The sequence below is a fragment of the Pteropus vampyrus genome, unplaced genomic scaffold, assembly GCF_000151845.1.
Source record: "Pteropus vampyrus isolate Shadow unplaced genomic scaffold, Pvam_2.0 Scaffold202, whole genome shotgun sequence".
Taxonomy (NCBI): Eukaryota; Metazoa; Chordata; class Mammalia; order Chiroptera; family Pteropodidae; genus Pteropus; species Pteropus vampyrus.
This window is the reverse complement of record NW_011888983.1, coordinates 1358075-1381139: the sequence shown is the minus strand read 5'-3', so window position 1 is coordinate 1381139 and position 23065 is coordinate 1358075. Positions and strand designations below refer to the sequence as shown.

General features: G+C 48.8%; 1 protein-coding gene across 1 annotated transcript in view; it reads right to left on the bottom strand.

Moving 5' to 3' along the window:
• The window catches only part of COL13A1 (collagen type XIII alpha 1 chain), a 262813-nt gene that overhangs the window by 5580 nt on the left and 234168 nt on the right, over window positions 1–23065 (bottom strand). Inside the window, 11 exon segments of the mRNA XM_011372185.1 lie at window positions 6306–6341; window positions 7416–7469; window positions 8045–8098; window positions 10875–10910; window positions 14169–14249; window positions 15148–15174; window positions 16132–16173; window positions 19143–19187; window positions 21130–21282; window positions 21691–21735; window positions 22818–22915. Coding sequence (XP_011370487.1) covers window positions 6306–6341; window positions 7416–7469; window positions 8045–8098; window positions 10875–10910; window positions 14169–14249; window positions 15148–15174; window positions 16132–16173; window positions 19143–19187; window positions 21130–21282; window positions 21691–21735; window positions 22818–22915 — 671 coding nt within the window.

Below are 23065 nucleotides of genomic sequence, written 5' to 3'. Positions count from 1 at the left end.
AGGGAGGTAAAGGATAAAAATATTTTTGATGGATCTTTGGAAATTATTTCGATTTCTTGATTCCAGAGTTTCTCTGTAATTGGCAATGCATTGTTTTCAGTTTTCTAAAATGTAAATGCTTACTTAGAAGATAACACGTGTTTAAGAGAAAACACACATATGTACATTAGGTGTGCGTGTGTTGGCTCTGAGATACACACACCAACGAGAACATCATAGCATAAATAATTCCCAAACAGTGGACAAGCAAGACAATATGCTATTTGGATAGGAAGCCCCCCCAGTAAACTTTCTCAGGAATGTGGCCCTTCGTTCTGCTTGGGTCAGGCCAGGGTAAAAGTGAGCACGGTTTCCTGAGTTCAGGGGTGGGCAAAGCTCCCTAAGATTGGGGGATTCTAAGTCCCAGATGATTTGCCTGTGGGTAACAGAGGGTTGGCTGGTCCTGACTTTCAGGATGGGTAACTACACTATGGGCATCATGTTCTCGGGGCACAAGAAATGGCTTTAAACTGGGTGCCCTTTGAAGACATTAAAATAGTAGCTGTACCCGCATCCTCCCTGCTCTTACCCCTCAAAGAGTGACACGAAAGGGACCTTGGCAAAGAGAGACTTCTAGCTGGTATGGGAAAAGGGACAAGTATAGTCGAGCAGTAGAAGTTTCTTTAAAAAAATTAATGTGTAAAAAAACTGATATTAGAGGAAATAAATTGAAACTGGGGGAGTGGAAGGGAAGTGATGAGGGATACAGGATTATTGTGACATAGTGAACAATCTAGGGGGAGAAATATTGAAAGACTAAAGGAAGGAAGAGGCAGGCCCAGGCCAAAAGAGATAGGAGAGGAAGGAGAGGTAAGGAGGCAAGGGGGGGCCTGGGGAAGCAAGATGCGCAGACACACATGCCTACGGCCACACATGTGTGCATGCACACGCACACACTCACACACATGCACACACATATCCCCCACCCCCCCTCACCCCCTGAAGGCGTGTTTCAGAGTGACAGCAGCCTCGCCACATGCACTCAGACCTTTCAGTTGGCTGGCTTGCAGGCAGCTCCAACTTAACACCCAATTTTCCTGATGCTCAAATTGCCAAATTCACCCTTTACTCTTTGACTGACTTTTTCATCCTAAAAGTGGCTTCTGGGCCAAATTCACAGGGCTGTGAAGGAATAAGAGTGCTCCTAGTGACAAGGACAGAACACTGTTTTCACTGGCATTTATATCCCCTAAGAAAACTGCCCGTTTGGGGCCCTGGGCCTTGGCTACCACCAGGACCTTCCTCCTTTCAGAGTTTCTCTGTAATTGGCAATGCATTGTTTTCAGTTTTGAACAGGAAAGAATCTCCAAGACTATCTTCTGGTGAGACACTGAGAAGCATCGTTTTATGATTGTGTCTTTGGTCACTGTACAATAGAACAACGGAGACTCTCTGATGGGGTCCTCCTAGCATGATGTGCAATAAAGTTTGGGAGTTGTTTTATAGGCAGCCCCCCTCAACACTCTGTGGGAGAAGGGGGCTTTGAGCATCTCCAGCTTCACCTTCACCAGCAACAATGAAGCTTCTTAGACTGTCATCTAAGCCCTTCTGGCCATTTACCTTGACCAAAATGTCTATATTCTGAGCTTTTAGGCATCAGAAAAAAAAACCGTCCATGGCAAAGCGTTGACTCTGCTTGGAACTTTCTTTGTTTTGGAGGCTTTATTTTCAAGACCTCACATCTACCCTCAACATCCTGTTAGTCTGGTGTTACAAAGAGGTCTGAGTGAGGAGGCAAGGTGTAGGGGCGACTCTTTCAGGACATTCTGGCATCCTGAGCGTCGAATCTCTGAGAGGGACAGAATGAGCTTGTTCTTTGATTTGAAAACCTGCTCTTTGGATGAAGACGGTTGGAACTTCATGCCATACTCAAAAGAAGGTTCATGAGACTTCACTGCTTTCCGGCCTTTACTAAGTGACATATTGCTAATTTACATACAGGATGGGGGAAGTGTATAAGGGCTTAGAGAGGGGAAGTGGAAAAGAAATATCTTCCCATTGATTCCTGGAGCCTTATTGGCTCATTCAATGGCCTTGGTTCCTTAAGCACCAGAGCCCCTGGACTCCCACCTCCCTCCATCTGTGACACGGCCACCTGCCTGCCCTGCCTCCACATCTAGAGCAACACAGTCACCACGCATAGTTTTGGAATAGTTTTGCAGCCCTTAAATGGCTCAGTGCCTCAAGCCAACTGAAAGAGTCTTCAGTAATAGGTTCAAAAAGTATTAATTGAATATAGTAAAGAAAACCAGAACACTTTAGAAATAAATTAGAAAGAAGGTTAGTATGCCAACTAGGAGGTGGAATGATCAATTTTTTTAGTGGCCTAAATTCTTTGATGCCACAATAATGAAGGTGGGCTTCTCAGCCTGCCTTAATAAGCTGGCACATTTTTGGAAGTAGGTCTTTTAATTCCAGTTTCTGGAGTTGGTCTTCTCATGGACAGTTTGGTATAAGCAGCTCTGCCTGCTTCTTCTTGTTTATAGAATATCTGAGACAAACTGATTTGCTTTTGACCAGCTGCCAGGAGAACTTAGGGATACAGACGTGCTCAATAAATACATCTTAACGAAAGAGACTAGAATTGGTGCTAGATATAAGTATACAGATTCTGTCACTTTCTATTCATGAACAAGGTCATCGATGTTCAAAGATAAGCTAGAAGACCTAGGTTTTAGAAGCTACCTGCCTCTAACTCTCTGTGGGAATTCAGTACATTTTATCATTGCTCTGGGCCTATTTCTCCATCTGTTCTTGCCCGCTCCTCTTCTACCTCTAAGATCCTTGGATAGTATGATCTGCTAGAAGACGCTTTTGGGCCTCTAGGGGGCGTGCGTCACACTCCGATAACCACTGTGATGAAGCATTAGATGAGACATCCTAGAAAGGAACCCAAAGGTTATCTCTTGGCCAGATGAAGTTAAATGGTCTCTGCTGGATTCAAGTGTGTCATGTGTCATATACATGGCTATTACGTGGCTTTGGGTACTGTGGACATTCAATAACTGCGTCCTGGTGAAGACGGTAGAAACCAAGGGAGGGCAAAGGTCTTGGAAGGCACAAGTCATTTCATAGCCCTGCTGACTCTTTCCATGAGAAATAATGGCTGCAAAAAGGTTGACTGCTTACAATAGCCGTGTGCTTGTTCTCGGAGCTGGAATTTATTTTCTCTTTCACCAGTGGCCTGGGATGCCTGACAAAACTAAGTTTCAAGCAACAGTGGATCTAAAAACATCATTTAGGAGCCTATTAACAGGGCACCATAGAGATTGCTGGGCACGTGACTCCTGTCACTGATGGCCACCGTGGGATTTAGTCTTCCTTTGTCATGTGGAAAAATACATGTTTCAATTTCAGGATCAGGCCCTAGGCTCCCTGTATGACAGGGATTAAGCCTCTCACTATAAAGCCTTTTAATTTACGATGATTTATCAGGAAAAACTGTATTTGCTGTGTTAGGTCAGAAATCCCCACTTGGTCATTCCACCACATCATGAAGACATTAGTAACCAGAGCCAAAGTGCAAGGGGTCAGACTTACCCGGTTTCCTTTGTCCCCGGGTGGTCCATGCAAACCCTGCAGTAAATCAGGGAAATGAAGACACGTTAATGAAAAAACACAGAGTGGCTGTACAGTCCTTCCTTCCAGGCTCATAAAGCTCTTCCCTGATGCCTAATTCATCAGAGACAGATTTAATTATTCCCATTTTACAGAAGAGGGACAGAAGGGCTCAAGGAACTTGACCTAGGGACAAATAATGAGTTATGGGCAAAGCCAAGAGCATGGTTCTGATTTTCTTGCTCTGCAGCCAACATCCTGCATGTGGCTGTGTTCTAGATCACTCGAGCTGAGGAGGGGTGTGTCCTGAGGACACAGTCTGGGCAGAGAACTCTCCTGGTGGGGGGTGGGGTGGCGGGGGAGCGGGGCGGTGTTTACATGGCTCTCCTGCCAGGCTCTTGCTAGGAAAAATGACTGTAAATCTCCCCAGACCCTCTTTGCAAGGTGCAAGCTGTTCTTCATGTCTTCAGCTAAGGGAATGAACATAGGCTAGGGCTGCCAACTTAGCCAGAGCAAAGCCTCCTGGGCAGCCAACATGGAATTGGCAAACAGATCTACATTAAGTGGGTGGGAGACAAAATTCTGGTTCTCTTAAGCAATCGACTTTTCTAACAATGCAATGGGAACATCTGCTGTGATTGGGAAGCCAGTCCCTTGGGAAAGCTGTTCCTCTCATGAAGTGTGTTCTTTCATCATAGTGGTCTGGATTTGATTCCCGCTCCCCCTCACCCCCGGCCTTGAGGGCAGAGGCTGTGGCATATTCATCTGTGAGACCCCCACTGCACTGAATGCAGAGGCTTGTAGTGGAAGGGTCTCATGATATTTTTTTCTATATCCCATCAGATGATCCACGTGGCTTAAGACCTGGTCCCTTAACAGGGGCCATGTGTCCCAGGGTTCACCTTGAGCAGTGCCCAGCAGGAACATTCTAGTGCATTGACCAGTTGACTGTTGGCAGCTTCCTCTGTCATAGAAATGAGAATTCTTCCTTGGCTCTAAATTTTTTGCTGCAGGCTCTGGGTATTGTTCTGACAGTGTTTGGGGTAGTGGAATGGGGTGGGTGAAGAGAAACCTCTGACCCTTTACTAAGTGACATATTGCTAATTTACATACAGGATGGGGGAAGCGTATAAGGGCTAGAGAGGGGAAGTGAAAAAGAAATATCTTCCCATTGATTCCTGGAGCCTTATTGGCTCATTCAATGGCCTTGGTTCCTTAAGCACCAGAGCCCCTGGACTCCCACCTCCCTCCATCTGTGACACGGCCACCTGCCTGCCCTGCCTCCACATCTAGAGCAACACAGTCACCACGCAAAGGAATAGTTTTGCAGCCCTTAAATGGCTCAGTGCCTCAAGCCAACTGAAAGAGTCTTCAGTAATAGGTTCAAAAAGTATTAATTGAATATAGTAAAGAAAACCAGAACACTTTAGAAATAAATTAGAAAGAAGGTTAGTATGCCAACTAGGAGGTGGAATGATCAATTTTTTTAGTGGCCTAAATTCTTTGATGCCACAATAATGAAGGTGGGCTTCTCAGCCTGCCTTAATAAGCTGGCACATTTTTGGAAGTAGGTCTTTTAATTCCAGTTTCTGGAGTTGGTCTTCTCATGGACAGTTTGGTATAAGCAGCTCTGCCTGCTTCTTCTTGTTTATAGAATATCTGAGACAAACTGATTTGCTTTTGACCAGCTGCCAGGAGAACTTAGGGATACAGACGTGCTCAATAAATACACCTTAACGAAAGAGACTAGAATTGGTGCTAGATATAAGTATACAGATTCTGTCACTTTCTATTCATGAACAAGGTCATCGATGTTCAAAGATAAGCTAGAAGACCTAGGTTTTAGAAGCTACCTGCCTCTAACTCTCTGTGGGAATTCAGTACATTTTATCATTGCTCTGGGCCTATTTCTCCATCTGTTCTTGCCCGCTCCTCTTCTACCTCTAAGATCCTTGGATAGTATGATCTGCTAGAAGACGCTTTTGGGCCTCTAGGGGGCGTGCGTCACACTCCGATAACCACTGTGATGAAGCATTAGATGAGACATCCTAGAAAGGAACCCAAAGGTTATCTCTTGGCCAGATGAAGTTAAATGGTCTCTGCTGGACTCAAGTGTGTCATGTGTCATATACATGGCTATTACGTGGCTTTGGGTACTGTGGACATTCAATAACTGCGTCCTGGTGAAGACGGTAGAAACCAAGGGAGGGCAAAGGTCTTGGAAGGCACAAGTCATTTCATAGCCCTGCTGACTCTTTCCATGAGAAATAATGGCTGCAAAAAGGTTGACTGCTTACAATAGCCGTGTGCTTGTTCTCGGAGCTGGAATTTATTTTCTCTTTCACCAGTGGCCTGGGATGCCTGACAAAACTAAGTTTCAAGCAACAGTGGATCTAAAAACATCATTTAGGAGCCTATTAACAGGGCACCATAGAGATTGCTGGGCACGTGACTCCTGTCACTGATGGCCACCGTGGGATTTAGTCTTCCTTTGTCATGTGGAAAAATACATGTTTCAATTTCAGGATCAGGCCCTAGGCTCCCTGTATGACAGGGATTAAGCCTCTCACTATAAAGCCTTTTAATTTACGATGATTTATCAGGAAAAACTGTATTTGCTGTGTTAGGTCAGAAATCCCCACTTGGTCATTCCACCACATCATGAAGACATTAGTAACCAGAGCCAAAGTGCAAGGGGTCAGACTTACCCGGTTTCCTTTGTCCCCGGGTGGTCCATGCAAACCCTGCAGTAAATCAGGGAAATGAAGACACGTTAATGAAAAAACACAGAGTGGCTGTACAGTCCTTCCTTCCAGGCTCATAAAGCTCTTCCCTGATGCCTAATTCATCAGAGACAGATTTAATTATTCCCATTTTACAGAAGAGGGACAGAAGGGCTCAAGGAACTTGACCTAGGGACAAATAATGAGTTATGGGCAAAGCCAAGAGCATGGTTCTGATTTTCTTGCTCTGCAGCCAACATCCTGCATGTGGCTGTGTTCTAGATCACTCGAGCTGAGGAGGGGTGCGTGCTGAGGACACAGTCTGGGCAGAGAACTCTCCTGGCGGGGGGTGGGGTGGCGGGGGAGCGGGGCGGTGTTTACATGGCTCTCCTGCCAGGCTCTTGCTAGGAAAAATGACTGTAAATCTCCCCAGACCCTCTTTGCAAGGTGCAAGCTGTTCTTCATGTCTTCAGCTAAGGGAATGAACATAGGCTAGGGCTGCCAACTTAGCCAGAGCAAAGCCTCCTGGGCAGCCAACATGGAATTGGCAAACAGATCTACATTAAGTGGGTGGGAGACAAAATTCTGGTTCTCTTAAGCAATCGACTTTTCTAACAATGCAATGGGAACATCTGCTGTGATTGGGAAGCCAGTCCCTTGGGAAAGCTGTTCCTCTCATGAAGTGTGTTCTTTCATCATAGTGGTCTGGATTTGATTCCCGCTCCCCCTCACCCCCGGCCTTGAGGGCAGAGGCTGTGGCATATTCATCTGTGAGACCCCCACTGCACTGAATGCAGAGGCTTGTAGTGGAAGGGGCTCATGATATTTTTTCTACATCCCATCAGATGATCCACATGGCTTAAGACCTGGTCCCTTAACAGGGGCCATGTGTCCCAAGGTTCACCTTGAGCAGTGCCCAGCAGGAACATTCTAGTGCATTGACCAGTTGACTGTTGGCAGCTTCCTCTGTCATAGAAATGAGAATTCTTCCTTGGCTCTAAATTTTTTGCTGCAGGCTCTGGGTATTGTTCTGACAGTGTTTGGGGTAGTGGAATGGGGTGGGTGAAGAGAAACCTCTGACCCCACGAGACTTACAGGAAGCCCAGCTGCTCCCGTTGGTCCTGTCATCCCAGGGTCACCTTTGCTGCCCTGAAACAGGAGAAAGAAGCCCATGAGCCCCCCCGATGTAATAACAACTTTCCGTCAATTGTTTTCTGTTTTAAACCTGGAACACCTCTCTAGGTCCCTTGAAGAGCCCTCCAGGAAGCAAAGGCTAAACGGAAGATTGGGGTGACTGGTGTGGACTCTATCCTAGGAGGAGGTGACTGGTGTGGACTCTATCCAGAGAGGGGGCTTGGAGGCCCCTCACCTTCCCTCTAGTAAAGCCTATCCTCCAAGGTTCTTCAGAAGGACGAGGCAGTGACCTGGGGGTACTGGCTGGCCAGAGGCAGAAGCAGAAGCAGGGGAGGAGATCAATGGGAGGAAACAGGCATGGACGTGAAGGCAGAGAAGAGAGAAAGGGAAAAGAGAGAGAGCTGTGATTTCTTCTTTGAAGCTGCAAGTGTCACCCCTCAGAGCAACCACCCTGGTTGGACGAAGAGGCTTGCTCCATCTAGGAGGAAAGGATGAAGGCTCATGTAGTGACCCTGCGGGTCGCAGGCGCCAGGGCTGAGGATCTGAGGCTGAGGAGGGTCGCCCAGGCTCCCTGGTCACGGAGCACTCACCCTCTCGCCCTTTGGTCCCGCAGGGCCTGGAACTCCAATTGGTCCTGGAGTACCCTGGGGGGAGGTGAAAGAAAGCAGAGGTGAAGGTCCTGATGCTGGGGGGAACCTGGGGAGCACCCCCCCTTACTCCTGGAGAGGATAAAGGTCCAGAGGCCCAGTTTTCAGGGTTGGCGAGGCCAGGCTCATTCAGGGCAGTCCTTCGACTGGGCTGTGTTCCTGTTTGGATTGGGGGGCCTTGGGGAAAGAGTGCATCCCCCTGCCTCAGAGCCAGATTTGAGGAAGGAAACCCTTTCACTTCACAACCAAGCTTGCCAAGGCTGAAAACGGTAGGAGAACGGTTGCTCAATTTGTTCCCAGAAGCACTTAGGAGGGAGTTGACACCATCCCGGGGCTGGGGCCCAGGGGCTGGCACCCTTTTTCTGTCACAGCTCTACATGCAGCGGGAAGGTCTTCATGCCGCAGAGACCAATGCAGATGCACACACAGAGGCAGGCGTGGGAAGGTCATTCAGCCACCGCCCACCCCACCGCCCTCATAGCAGGGCTCCCGCCTGGCCTTTAGCCTCTGGCCAGACTTGTTCCTACTCCCAGGCCCTATGGACAGACCGAGTTAGAGAGTGAATTAGTACGCCTCAGATGTCTGCTGACACTGGCCTGGCAGGGAGGTGTGTCATAAGCGCTGCTCATTCAGGGCTGTGGGGAGTTGGAACAGCGGGAGCTCGGGGAGCTGTGTTGCTTAGAAATGGAACAGGGCTTGCCATGGTATAATTAAACATCTTCTCCAGTTTCTCAATTTACAGCCCAAGTAGGGGAGTCTATCTCAGAGCTTCCTATTGCTCTGCCTCACGTTTGTATTTCCTGCTCAGTCATGAGAATGTGGGGCTGGGCCTACGGGCAGTTCTTGGTGTTCCAGATTATAGCTGTGAAAAACAGGGCAGGAGCAAATGGGGAAATGCTGGTTTTCTGTACACAGAAAAAAAACCAAAGAGAAGAACAGTAAGGTTCTTGGCATTCCCTTTGCAGCTACAACGGAAGAAGGAAAGCCGTGGGCATCTGTGACAAGAACACGTCAAAGATGAAAGAGGCCGGGTCAGAGTAATGGTTCATAACAGGGCTCTGGAGTCCCCAGCGGCCTCAAGTTCTGCCTCGAAGGCTTATGAACTCTGAGATACTGGGGAAGTTTCTTGGCCTCTCTGAGGGTCAGTTTTCCCACCTGTAAAATGGGGATGATCACATGAGTGCTGCCTCTCAAACTGCTGCCAGGTTAAAATGGAGGGATGGATGTCATGCATTTGGTGCCTTAGGAAGTGCCCAGTAAATGTTAGTATTGGCAGGGCAGGATTATTTTTCCCATAACAATTTTCCTTTAAGATTATGATACTGATTTTATGACAAAATAAAACCTCAGGTCCAAGGGGACAGAATACATGAATTTGTACTGCTCCCCTCTGTCCAACGTGAATAGAGTAAGTAAGTAGTAAAGAGGAAAGTCTTGGTTTCTCAGATCAACCCCCTAGCTCTGACTGGTCACCTGGAAAAAGTGTGCTCGGAACGAGGAGTATGGAAAGAGAGGGACTGTGGTGGAGGGGCAAAGCTGTAATAATGCTTAGAAAATGAGTATGTTCTCCATATGTGAGAGTCTATAATTTCAACGCCGTAAACGTGGAGAGGGGAGGGGCCCCGGGAAGGCCTGTTGCTGCCATGCTTTGACATCTCCCCCTACTCTGTGTGCACGTCCTCCCCTCCACAAGTGAACCATGCAAACTCTTGTCTTCCCCCGAGTGTCACTCCAGCCAGCTCATTAGAACCTCATCTTCTGGGCAGACCATGTATTCGTGGCCTCAAAAGTGTCCTGCAAGGGCGGAGCTGGGACTTGCTGGCTGGAAGCGGCTGGACACACATACGGCTCTGGTTATAGCTCCCAAGGAGGAAAGTCCAGACTCCTGGCCCTGTTGGCTAGTGATCTCAACACCCTGGGAAGGGACAGGCTTCACCGTGGAGTGCCACTGCCCTGAAGACCTAATGGGGTACTGTGGGAGGAGGACTGGAAGGTAGAGAGGAGGGATGTTTTTTCTGATGCTTCAGTTGTTTGTCACAAGAAGGGCCAGGTGCTTTGCAGTCATGAGTAGGTGATGCCTGTTTTCTGAAATCAGGACGAACAAAGAAAGAGGGGACTCAAGTGTCCCTCAATTTGCTCTGTATAAACCCCCTTGTTGGGTGGGGTGATTGGTGCAACAGGAAGTGAAAGATGTGGTTGTAACACGCCCACAGAACACTGAGCTGGGACTGGCCTGTGTGCTCCTAGATGCTACATCTGCCTTCACCTGTCCATGCTGTCCCCACCCCCATACACACCAGACTGGTGGCTGCATAGGACTAAGAAGCCCCTGTGGGCAGACAGGAGATGGACAGAGCTCACGGTATGAAGACAACACAGCATGACGGGCACATACAGACACTGTTGTGTTTGGTAGGAATGAATTATGGCCCAAACTCCCAGGGCTGGGCTCTCAGGCTGAACCGAGCATTCGTTTAGGAACAGAGTCTGTGCTGCTTGAGTGGAACTCCCACTCCACATCCAGTAGTCTAGACATTCAAATTTGAGGACCCTGGGTGCATACTATAAGGATTCAGAAGAAGGCCAGCCATCTTTGGTCAAGAGGCCAGAATAAGCACTTCTGAATTGAGCACAGATGGTGCCTCTCTGGTGTCAGTGGTGGGGTAAAGCATGACTCACTGGGAAAGCGAGGCCACAGTGGGACAGACGAGAGGAATCACAGGCCAGGGGCGGGGTGGGGTAGGGTGAAAGGTAATGGAGAAGTGACACTCACCGGTGGCCCAGGCCTGCCGTCCAAACCTGAAGCTCCCTGGACAAAGGGAATAGTTTGACCAAAAGAAGGGGAAGGGAGGAACGGGAGGGAGAAAAAGGGACCAGGGAGGGAAGAGGTGAGTGAAGCAGTGACTCTGGACAGACATAAATGCTGGTAATCAAACAAAACGGGAGAAGTAAGCTTGGGAGGACAGGTAATGGTATTCACATGGAAACCAACAAAAACATGGAGACACTGAATGCAGTGTGGCTGACTGCTGAGCTAGCTGGATGGAGATCAGTGCACATGGCTGTTCTGATCCTCTCTGTCCTTGTTCCCCTCTCTCCTTTTATCCCCTTTCAGAAATCCCTCTCCCAAGGGGTTGCAGTGATCCAGGGAAAGGGACACAAAGTGAATTCATGGAGAGGTATCTGGAACCTGAGCTAGTGCATCCTTCCCAGGACCAGCCTCACTGGGAAAGGACAAGCTGGAGGGTGGGGCTCCGGTGAGGGTGGTCTTCTCAGCATATTTTGCCTACCTGTTGAGACTAGGCCACATTGGGGGGACTCTGAGAGACTCAGCACTGAGTTACAGCATCCAGCTTAGAAACCTGGGTAGATGCTGGCCCATTTCTACTTCTGCTGGGTAGGAGGAGTTGGACCTTAAACGATAATACTAATGATGCCTGACCTTTCTCTGGACCTTCACAGTTTGCAAAGCTCAACGCAAATTCAATCCATTCATATTATCCCAGACAAGGGCTCTTTTATAGAAAAAGGTTTGGGGGCACTGAATGGGACAGAGGTCTAAGGCCATGTATACCCTGAAGTGAACTGGCTGGCAGGTGGGATGCTCTTAAGACCCACTTGCTACGCAGCATCCAGTGACATATGTGCGGGAGTGGGAGCTCTTCTCCAGCGTTGGGCTATAAAGCTGCCCCTGTGACCTAGGAGAACCAGGGGAAAATTATTTAATGGTTACAATGTGATGAGCCAGAGAGAAGGCAGCGGAACACTCTAGCCCAGTCAGGACTGAGTTCTTGAAAACTGCTTCCAATCGAGCCTCAGAAATGAGCCTAGGCCTCAGAATTTTAAAGGTTGGGGAATGCCCCCAGGAAAGGAGGGCAGCGAGCTGCTTCTTCTTGGGGAAGGGGTATTGGGTAGTAGGATCCTACAGGACCTCACTTCTCAGTTTTAAACCCACATAATTCTGGAACGATCTTGATACATAGTCTAGAGAGCTATGATTCTCAGCCCCAGTTGCAACATCAGAATTTCCTGGTGGTAATGTAGAATAATACAGATGCTCAACTCAACAAGAGTCTCCAAGAGTGAGGCCAGGATAATGGCAAGTTAGAAGAGCTCTAGGTGACTCCAATGTGTAGCCAGTGTTGAGAACCACTTCTGTAGGGCAAACAAGAAGAAGTCAATAGGATGTGCCTGGAAAAACAGGCCTCTAGTATATGGAATAAAATATTGAGGTAAAGCCTAAAAACAGAACTTTAGCTAACTGTTCATAAACTTTGTCTATGCAGCATGAACACTGATTTATTTTGAGAGGTCTAGAGCAGAGGGCACAAACTGGAGGTTTTTAGGCTCTATGTGGGCCACTAACATATTTTGTATGGTTGGCAGTGTTGCAAGTAATTTTGATTTAATGTCAGAAGACGGAGAGATTTCATGTAAAATGCCAAATGTCCCGCTTCCTTTGAAAAATTAGAAGATCCAAATGTATTGGACCTTCATTCTCCCAAGGCAACAGTCAGCTGAACTGAGAAGGGCTGTTTTCCTTAAGAAGGGACACATGTTCTCTGTGGTGCCACAGTCCCCACCACTCCCTCTTGGCTCTCTGAAGTCCATGTTAATTGCCATTTATGAATTGGCTTGGTCCGTTGTTTTCTTAAGCTAGCAAAAGTATTTCTTGGCACCCATGTCTCTATTAAAAGTAGAAAAAGTAAAGAGAGACTGGGTACTTTGTTTTTCCTCTGGCATTACCTGTTTGATCTCTGTGCCATTTGTACTTCAACCTGACCGAATTCTCCATGTTTACTAGGGTTGTTGGGGCCATGGAGGTGGAAAAGGAGCGATTTGTGGTTGAGTGGGGGCAGGAAGGCTCTATAGTAGTAAGGAGGACTTAATCATTCCAGACACAATTTAAGACATGGGAAAATGTCTGCTAAAGTCATCAGTTTTCTGTAGTCTGCCAAGCGAATCAGCTTCTTAAACGTTCCTACATTTGATGCACTAATGAGAGTGCAGTCATACCTTTTGCTCTTGCTTTTTGGTTGCTGTGATTACATTAACCAGACCTTCAGGCTCTGCCAAGCTGGGGTAATTGGCCTTCCCATTGTTCCCCTGCTCTTTATGGCTTCCTGGGGTGGAAACTGGCCTGGTGCCTGGGACAGAGGAAGCCCCAGTGGCTGGAAAGAGCCCCTCAGTGGAGGAGCAGCCTCTGGCCCAGCCTGGTCACCAACTTCATGTGTGACCTCAAGTGACTCATTTTCTTTTCTGGGTCCATCAGTAAAACGATTAGATGGTTCACTGAAATCCCTTCCGGCTTTTGAAAAACAAACCAAAAGGAGTGCCAACCTCACTGGGGTGTGAGGGAAGATGGAGCCCAGGGTGGTGGGATGTGCTCAGCTGGACAAGGTGACCAGGCCATCAGCCCACTGAAACTTGGGGGAAAAATATTTGCCCAGCCCAGTCCCCACATCTGGAAAGGCCTTCTGAGCAGCCCCCGGCCCTCCCCTGAGGCCTCTAGCCCTGGGCAGGCAGAGATAAGAGACCTCAGAGAACTGAGATCTAAGTGGCCTTAGCCAGTGGGGACCAGGGAATCTGACTTTTTATAAGCTTTTTGCAGTGGCCAGTGCTCTAGAGCAGAGAGCAGGGGTCGTCTTGGGGTCCCTCTGGGAAAACAGAAGAGAGATGGAGCAGGCTCCACTGTCACATTGCTCCCAAGTCATGCAAGCATGGCCCCCGTAAGGGCAAACTCTGCCTCTGAACTGGGCACATGTAGAGCCCGAGGCTGTTTTCAGGCCTCCTCTGGCTCTCCAACTGGGTGCTCTTTGGGGTCAGGGACCCCGTCTTATTCATTTTTGCATTCCCCTGCATCTAGGCCAGGGCCTGGCCCAGAGGAGGCCTCAGTACGAGAATTAGAGCCTATCATCTTGCCCAGGTGGGAAAGCAAAACCACACGAAAGCTCTAGAATGCTCAGAACTTTAGCACCTTGAGTCTTCCAGAGGCCGTCTCCCGGGGCCCTCCCCAGCATCTTGTCAGGACCGCCGGGCTGGGTCTTGCTGGGTCCACGGTACTTACGGGTAATCCCAGAGGACCTCGGTCTCCTTTTTCTCCTTGGACACCCTTCTCTCCTTTTGCTCCATCTTGTCCTGCTTCCCCCTGAAGAAAAGGGAGATGGAGGAGATCACAGAAGGGCATGTCTCACACAACTCATTCTTCCATTTTGATGTCCTGGAAATGGGAGCGGGTATAGGGGAAGAGGCAGGTAGAGGAGGGAGGAGGTGAAGGTAGTTGGCCAAGGGGTAGCAGGCTGGGGACTCCAAGAATCCCTGAATTTTAGCTTCGCTCTGCCTCAGCTTGAGTCTCTTGTATCCCTGTAGCAACTTAGAGGTCCCCAAAGGGAAAAGAGATGGTGGCATGGGCAAAAACCCACAGGACAGTTCCACGTCAGGCTTTGGCATCGTTGGCTCTTTGCATGGCAGGAAAACTGAGGCCCTGCAGAGACTGGTGGCAGATGCCTGAAATGGCACCACTGGAGCTCTGAACTTCCAAACTAATAGGAAGAAAAAACTGCCCAATAGTCCCTTGAAGAATGTTAGGGCAAGAGGCAAGAGCCATTGTCATGCTAGCAGCCTCCATACCCTCTGATCCATTTGAAATGCTTTCAGGGGGATATTGGGAGGGCCCCAGTTCAGAGTCCAGTGGGCTTGGTTTCCAGGAGGGGTTTCACGCCATGCTGCTCTCTGTCTCCCACCTATACTTCGGGGGCAGGATACATGGGAAAGGATTTTATCATTTGCTAAGCATCTAACCTGTTACTCTGTAGGGTCAACTGATGAATGGGAAAATTCTAAATCTAAAACCTGCCCAGTGTCAGTGATGGACTTCATTCTGTCCTTATCATACCACATGGGCCAATGTGTCACATGATTTCATTTAGGGAAGGGGTCAGCTGGGCCATCCACCTCTGAAGCACTTTCTCTCATCTCTGCCCTTGCTGACGCAGTCCCCTTCCCCCGCTACCTCACCCAGCACCCGCCACATGACTTCTTCTTACCTTTGGTCCAGGAATACCTTGGAGCCCCTGTATTAGGAACCAAAACAGAGTGCCTTAGAATTGCATTTCTGGTTAAGTCAAAAAATTCTTGCCTACAGGTTAGGCCACAAAAGAGCAAGGGCTTGGGATGCAGAGCCTGGCCTGGGGTCCCTGTCCAGGGGAAGTAGAGGGAATACAAAGAGGGGTAGTGCTTAGGGTTCCGTGGGATAGGGTCTGAGCCAGGCTTTCCCAGCCAGGGACTGACAGAGAGTCTTTCTGCGGCCCTCATGGCTGACCCAGAGTATCATGAAAGGAAGACTCAGAGGAAACACAGCAAAAGTTGAATAAATTAATAGATGCAAAGTGCTTAAAGACGTATCTGGCACATAGTAAGTTACAATAAATGTTGGCTACTATCATTATTATTACTACTTCTACCAATGACAGTGGGTGACACAGTGCCACAGGAACCATGAACCCCGCAAAGGCAAGGACCAGCATTTATTTGTTTAAGATGTTTGGGAGCCCTCTAGGTGCAATGCAAAAGGGTTCCTTTAAAAGCCTTATCTTATCACTGGTGACCATGGAAAGGCCCATCCAGTGGGGCTGGTTTTAAATGGGTCACTTTCTATTTTAATCTTGCTCTTCTTGCTGGCTGCTTAGCAGGAAGAAAGGAGAGGAGGAGTAGATGTCTGATGGCAAAGAGTGGAGCTTAGTGACAGAGTGATTCTTGCAGGGCTGTGGGACCAGACCCCTGGGCTGCCATGCCCATCAACTGTTTTCCGGAAGATGGGCAATGTCCAGGCTTCTCTGTGTCACTGAAATGGTGCTTGTTTAACATGGGAAAAGGAGTAGGGAGGGGTTTTTGGATGAGAAAATCCCACCCTGGGAGGAGGAGGTGACAGTGACCTAAAACTGAGGTTGAGCCTAGTGACTACCATGGGGAGGGGACATTAAACACCTAATCACAGTGGACTAAAACACGGACAAGCTCTCCAAACTTACCGGAGTTCCAGGAGGCCCCTCTGGCCCTGGCAGCCCAGGAACCTAGAAGCCAAAGGGAGACAGTTAGCCCACCCCTATTATACTCTAAGTGGTCTTACCTTCTGACATGGCCCAGGTCTGGCTGGGCGCTACCAGGCCGGAAGACAGAACTGCCCAGCAGTCTCCCAAAAGAAGGCTCAGAATGCATCACAAACTCATAGCAACTCATTAGCCTTTACAATGTTGGAAAAAAAAGATATCGCCAGGAAATGTCCTATTCTCCCAGATTTCTTTTTGAAAAAAAAAAACAGGAAATCCAGCAACGCTAGGTTGTAGTCCATGCACAGTGACAATTGCCTGGAGCTAAGTGAGAGCTTTCCCTTCCAGGTGAAGAGATCTGCAGTTTACCCCAGTCCCAGTCACTCCCTATTGTCTTTAACCTGGACCTTTGTGCTCATTTGTTGTTCGCCTGGCCCTTGCAGTCATTTGAATTTGAGACCTTTGGCTTAGAGGAGCAGATGGCTATCTGGAATGGGGAGGGGCTGAGATATTGCTGAAGAATATTCCTCAAGTCCACCTAGGTTGGTAATGGAGACTGCTGGTCTCTGTTTCCTTTGAGGGCAGGTTAAAGTAGAAGAGATTTGAACTGGAGAGTGAGGACGGGGAACCCATGGCAGTCTTCCTCTCTATGAAGGAGGATGCTCATTGCAGATTCTGTCTCTGATAAAGATGGAGATCCATTTGTGTACAGTCAGCCATTCAAGAGGCAGGAAAGAGACCAGACTGCTCCTCTCTGAGCTGGTCACCCTGATGCAGGTCAGGGCAAATCCCTCCCCTTCCCAAGTGGGGACTCAAGTCCTGCACTGAGAGAGGGAGGGTCTTTGACTGTGCGGTGGAAGGCATTCAAGTGCATGCCAGAGTTAGAGACAAAAGGAAAGTTTATTAGAGAAGGAATAATGCTCCACAGACAGAGCACGGTCTCCTCTCAGAGACAGAGAATGGAACAACGAGAGAGGCCCTCAGTATTGGGGAATTCAATTTACATGTTCTTCTTAGTTTCTATGAATTACTGTTTAAAGACTTTGTTTATCTACTTTCTTTTGATGGTATGGATATGTAGCTTGAAAGATGGATATGCAGCCTAAAAGGCATGCTAGCAATCCCAGCCTTTGATCTATAGGTTCCTTATGGTCTGGCCTCAGGGAATGAATGGTTGGGTTTATTTTGTGTGGGGTACAGCTTAAAGACAGTTTTCCTGTTTTCCTTTCATGGTGTGGGTAAATTGTTTGTTAGTAATCCCAGCAGGAATCTTCCTTTGTTCTGTAGGTTTCTGTGGTCTGGCAGCAGCACATGGCAGGCTGTGAATACAACTTGTCAATTTATGTAGTTCTCATGCCTCTTCCCTATATCAACCCCACTTTGGTTTCAGGGCTTTTTCTGCCTTTCCAGGGATAGAATCCCCTGGAGTGTGGCCAGGCAGGGAACTTCTGCCAGGCCACCATAGAGGGAGCCCCTGTACTGGCCAGATAGAGACCCCTAACATCCCTTGGAGCGGTGGATCTTTCAGCTCCATAATACAGTCTCCTTGCAAAGAACTCAATTTTTGGAAATTCTACTCTAAAAAAAAATCACTACTTTTTTTCTTCTTATAAATAAGTAATTCATGTATCCTGATTGTAGTGTTAGATATACAAACTGATATGTGTATTAAAATTCACAGAAGCATACACACTCCCCCAAAAGTCAATGTTACTATATAATTTAAAAAACAGAAAAAATTTAAAGTAATACACATCCATTAAAATATTTTACAAATTAAAAAGAATCGAAAGAAGGAAAAAGATTAAATATGTGAGTACTGCATATACATATATATATGTATATATATAATTTGATTCTCTGCTCTTTTTCATTTAACACAAAATCCATTTTTCCATTTTTTTGTATGTTACCCACAGCCTCCTTTTAATGTCAATGTGCTATACACTGAGTGGGAGGAAAATGGGTTACTAGCTAGCCAGGATTTGGAGCAGTGCTTGGCACAAGGAACGCTCTCCAACGTGGGGACTATTATTACCATCAGTATTATTACCATAAGTTATTTAATCATTTCCTTCTTGTCAGAAATGTAGGCTGTTTCTAATTTTTACTTTAAATACATCCGGAAAGAACATTTTTGGGTATAATGCTTTTCCTGAATTTTGGAGTGTTTCTTTAGGAGGTTATCCATCTCCAAATAAGTAACATACATGTTATATAATCATGTCTGTCTCTCTAAATGTACACAGGGCTTGGTGACACTGAAGATGACAGGAGCCAGGGGACTTTTCTGGAGACTGAGGCTTGGTGGTCTCTCTATTAGTTCTGTAAGGTGATGTCTGGGTGGCCCAGGCCCTCCTACCAGTCTCTTCCTCATGTACCTTTGACCTCTGCTGCTTTCCTGGCTCTTTCTCCTGAGCCTAGAAATATGTTCGATTCTCTCCTATCTTATGAGAATCTGGCCTCCATCCTGACTGCCTCTCACTCCACTGTCCTCTCCTCTTCCCTTTACCAACACACTTCTCAAAAGAATAAGGCCTCTTTCTGGAAAGCCTACCTCTGGAGCTTCTGGGCAAACTCCTATAATGTCTTCAAGACCCTGTTCAAATGATCCATCTTCTAGGGTGTTCACCCAACTCCCTGATCTGCTACTATTCTAGTGCGCACTACTGGGGACTGTTTGCTGCACAGGGACAGTTCTGTTTATTCTCCTGTCTTCAAGCTCTAGCACCAGGATTGAAACATGGCCGGTGCTTAATGAATGCTGTTGAGGAACTTGATTATGGGGACACTGCGGAGCAGACTAGAGGCTCCATGGATGACCCACTGTGGTGTTCGGTGAACATTTAGCTTCTTGCCCCATCCCTAAGTCAGACAGTTGTGAGTTTCATTCTAGAGCCCAGAAATGCTGTGCACGCTGGAGAGACTGTGGTGTGACGAGGTTCCTGTCAAATATTCCCCCTGACACAAAAGGCAGAGCAGGCGCCACCTACCTCTACTCCTGGGTCACCCTTCTCCCCGGGTTCTCCTTTTTCTCCCTGTGGGTACAAAACACCATGGCATGGATGCCAGCACTTGGGGTAGCCTGGGACAGACACACTCTTAAATCTTTTAAAACCAAGCCAAGACTAGACTAGGCTTAGGTGTTGGCAAGGAACACGCCTGAGGCTGCGGAAGTGGTCAGCCTGAAGGACGAAGATGGGGCAGGGAACCTGTGATCGCTGCCTTTAAGAAGCTAAGGTTCCAGTGTGTGGGAGAAGAGGCTGATATTCTGTATGGGTCCTTTGGGGCACAGGCCCTAGGGCAGACCTGTGACTTGTTTCTAACCAATAGAATATGACAGATGGCAAAGGTGTTAGGATGTCACTTGTCGATTATGTTACAAGCTTATGTTACAAATTATATCATATATGTGGTATACAAATGATAAAATATAACATACTAAGATTATGTTACAAATATGTTACACACGGAGCTCTGTCTTGCTAACATACACTGACAGACGCCTTGGCCTTGAAGAAGCAAGCTGCTATAATGTGAACAGCCTACTGTGGGGAAGGCCTGTGGCAGGAAACTGCGGGCAGCCTCTAGGAGCTAAGGAACTCAATCCTACCATAGCAGAGAACTGAATTACATCAATAGCAGCTAACCTGGAAGAGGACCTAGGTGAGAACGCAGCCAGCTGACATCCTGACTGCAGCCTTGTGAGGCCTTGAGGCAGAGGGCCCAGTTGAGATGTGCCTGGACTTCTGACCCACAAAAATTGTGACATCATAAGTGCATATTGTTTTAAGCTGCTAAATTTGTGGTGGTTTCTTAAGCAGCTACAGAAAATAAATACGGCTCCAGAGGCAGAGCGAGGGCCAGTGAGGGGATGTGGATGAAGGAGCTTGCAAACCACATCTGGGAGCACTCCCTCCAGCTTGGAGGTGCCTTACGAAGGAGGGGACGTGTCGGGAGGCAGTGAGCTGCTTCCTGTTCTGGTTGAGTGAGGCAGCCACAGTTAGTGGCTGCCGAGGGATTCCTGCACTGGGTCAGAGGTGGAACTAGTTGACCTCTGAGTTCTTCCTTCACAGAAGAGAAGAGTTCTGAGTCCAAGATTCTACTGTATTGGAGCCTAAAGACTGAGGCCACCATGCTGTTTGCTGGGGCAACTGGACTCCCTGTTTATACTTAACCGCCCCTCAGAAAGCAGGCTGGGGGTTAGTGCAGCCTCACTGCAGTGCCAGGCACCCACTAGGCTGCTGATCTCAGGGAGGGGCACCCTGCTCATGTGCCCTCGTCCACAGCTGCCTGCTGATAACCTGGATACCCAGCCCCCTCGCCTTACTGTAAATCCCGGGAGCCCAATTGGGCCAGGCAATCCTGTTGCTCCGGGTCTCCCTTGGCCACCTGGTTCTCCTTTCTCCCCAGTTGGGCCATCTAGACCCTAAGGACCGACAAAGATCTCTGTTAGTCAAGTGCAAGGCTGTTACACTGAGTGTCTGTGACCGAATGTGGCATGCACTCATAGCTCCCTTCCTCCAAGGGCAGGTGTCTCGGATGGTGACCATTTCACAGATAGAAACCACTGAGGCCCAGAGAAGGCTCCCAGGTCAAGGCAGTGGCCTAGCTGGAGTGGGCTAAGACTCCTTTTTTTGTATAAGCAACCTCTCCTGGGTAGAGGGCTTCTGCCTGCTTTTCTAAGGGAAAAGTATCCAGGGAAGGCATTTTTATGCCTATTTTAGAGATGAGGGAACTGAGGCTCAGCCAGGCTCAGTGACTTTCTTAAAGACACAGACAGGATATGACAGAACAGGACCCAGCTCTCTTGAGGTGGGAAACTGGCCTTAAGTAGATGGCTTGAGGGGAAACCAGATGAATTCCCTGCCCCCAACTCCTGGCTCCGGGTTTGCAGTCCAGGCCATGGCTGGCCAGCGTCATGCTGGAGGTGATGCATGCAGAAGGGGAAAATCAGGCCCAGCCAGCCCTGGCACTCACCGGTGGGCCTGCCTGTCCCGACTCCCCTTTCTCTCCCTTTTCTCCCAGGCTCCCTGGGTGTCCGTCTTCTCCTTTTATTCCCGCAGGCCCAGGCTTTCCTGGGGGGCCTTGAGGGCCAGGAGGGCCCATGTCTCCTGGTTTGCCTCGAGGTCCCTTTAGAAAAAATCAACAACACTTATTAGATACACTAACAAAGAAAACAGGAGAGAGAACACAGAGGAATGGGTGGCCGAAAGGACTTGGTTGGCTCTTCAGTGCTTGGGTGTCCAGCTCTCTGTGGGAATCCAAGGGGCCCTCGGCCGCCAGCTCCAGCCCATCCCAGTGTGGGTCTGCTGGCTCCTTCAGGGCCAGCAGTGTTGGGCTCAGCAGGGTTTCTGCAGGGTGGGCCTCTCCTCCCCTCCCCTCCCCTCCCCTCCCCTCCCTTTCCCATCTCCCTTCCCCACAAGGCGCACACCTGGGCTTCTTCCTGAACCAAGAATGGGTACCTGCCATGGATGAAACCCAGACACCCCCAGGGCACGGGCCATCTTCAGCGCTTTATCTGGGAATGTACATTCTCACCTTTTCCCCATCGTGTCCTGGAGGGCCTGGCAGTCCAATCTCCCCCTGTAGCCAGAACAACTTAAGGTCACTTTCAGAGCAGAGAAGAATAATAGCTATCATTAACACAGCACTTCATCTGTGCCGGGAGTCCTCAGAAGGTATGTACTTGCATTGCCTCCCTTTCACAGGTGAGGACTCAGATGAGGGTTCTGAGTTGTGTGCCCAAGGCCCATAGTTAGTGAAGAGTGGAGCCAGGATCTGAGTTCTCACCTGGATGCCAAATGAGGGGCCTCCGGCACTGACGCATCCTCCCCTGACGCATCCTCCCCTGATGCATCCTCCCCGAGAGGGATGCCTGCCTCCCTGTCCCCCCCGACCCCAACCTTCCTGTCCTGGCTCCCTTACAGGGAGCTCCTTTTATCTTCACATCAACCTAAGCCCCTTCTTCAGGTCAGGGAGAGAGAGAAAGGAGGCGTGGCCTCGTCGAGGCCTGGTAGCGACCGGCCCTACCACCAAGGCAAAATGATGTAGGCGCTATGAGAAGAGCAGAGAGGAAAGGGCAGTGGATTCTGCCTGATAGATAAGGGGCTTCGAGGAGGTGGTAGCCTTTGAGTTGGGCTTAAAATATGAGGAATTCGAAAGATAGGGAAGGGGGAGGGGACTTCAGGGCAGAGAGCTCATGAACAGAGGGCAGAAAAGCAAACGTGCACGGCCTTCTAAGAAAAATCACAGGGGTCAGGAGCAGAGTGTAAAAGGCAGGAAGCAAGAGGGGGCGATATTGGGGAGGGGTTCGAGTGCCATGTTCTCTGATGGCAGGTTGGGGTCCCCGCTGTGGGTCTGGGTGGGGCAGGGTCTGGTGGGCGGGCTCCACCACTCCAGGGGAGGCCTGTGATTATAGGAATCCAAGACACGCAGCAAGGGAAGAATGGCAGAGCCAAGGGTGGGAGGAGGGACGGTGGCTGTGATGTAGGCCATCGGGGACCGCGATGCCTTGGTGCTTGAGAGGAATCACCGGCCAGAGTGAGGTGGTGGCTCTGGGAAGATGAGAGGGTCACAGGACCAAGAGTGGCACTGGGGTCCCGTGCTCAGACACACACACAGAACCTCTGTAGGGTCTAGATCCCCCTTGTCGGAATGTGAGTTACCTTCTGGCCTGGGCTCCCTGGAGCTCCAGGTGGGCCGATTTGCCCGGGAAGACCAGGGGGACCCTAGGAAAGAAAAGAAAGACTCAAGGAAGAACTTGCTGACCAAGGAAGGGTGGCCCGTCAGCAGAGGGGTGTATATAGAAGCTGGAACACTTTTTTGCAAAGAAAATAACGTGGGGACTCCACAATGTAAAGTAGATAAGCACTGAGCGTGTCTGGGTTACAGAGGATGGCGGGGACCCTAGAGC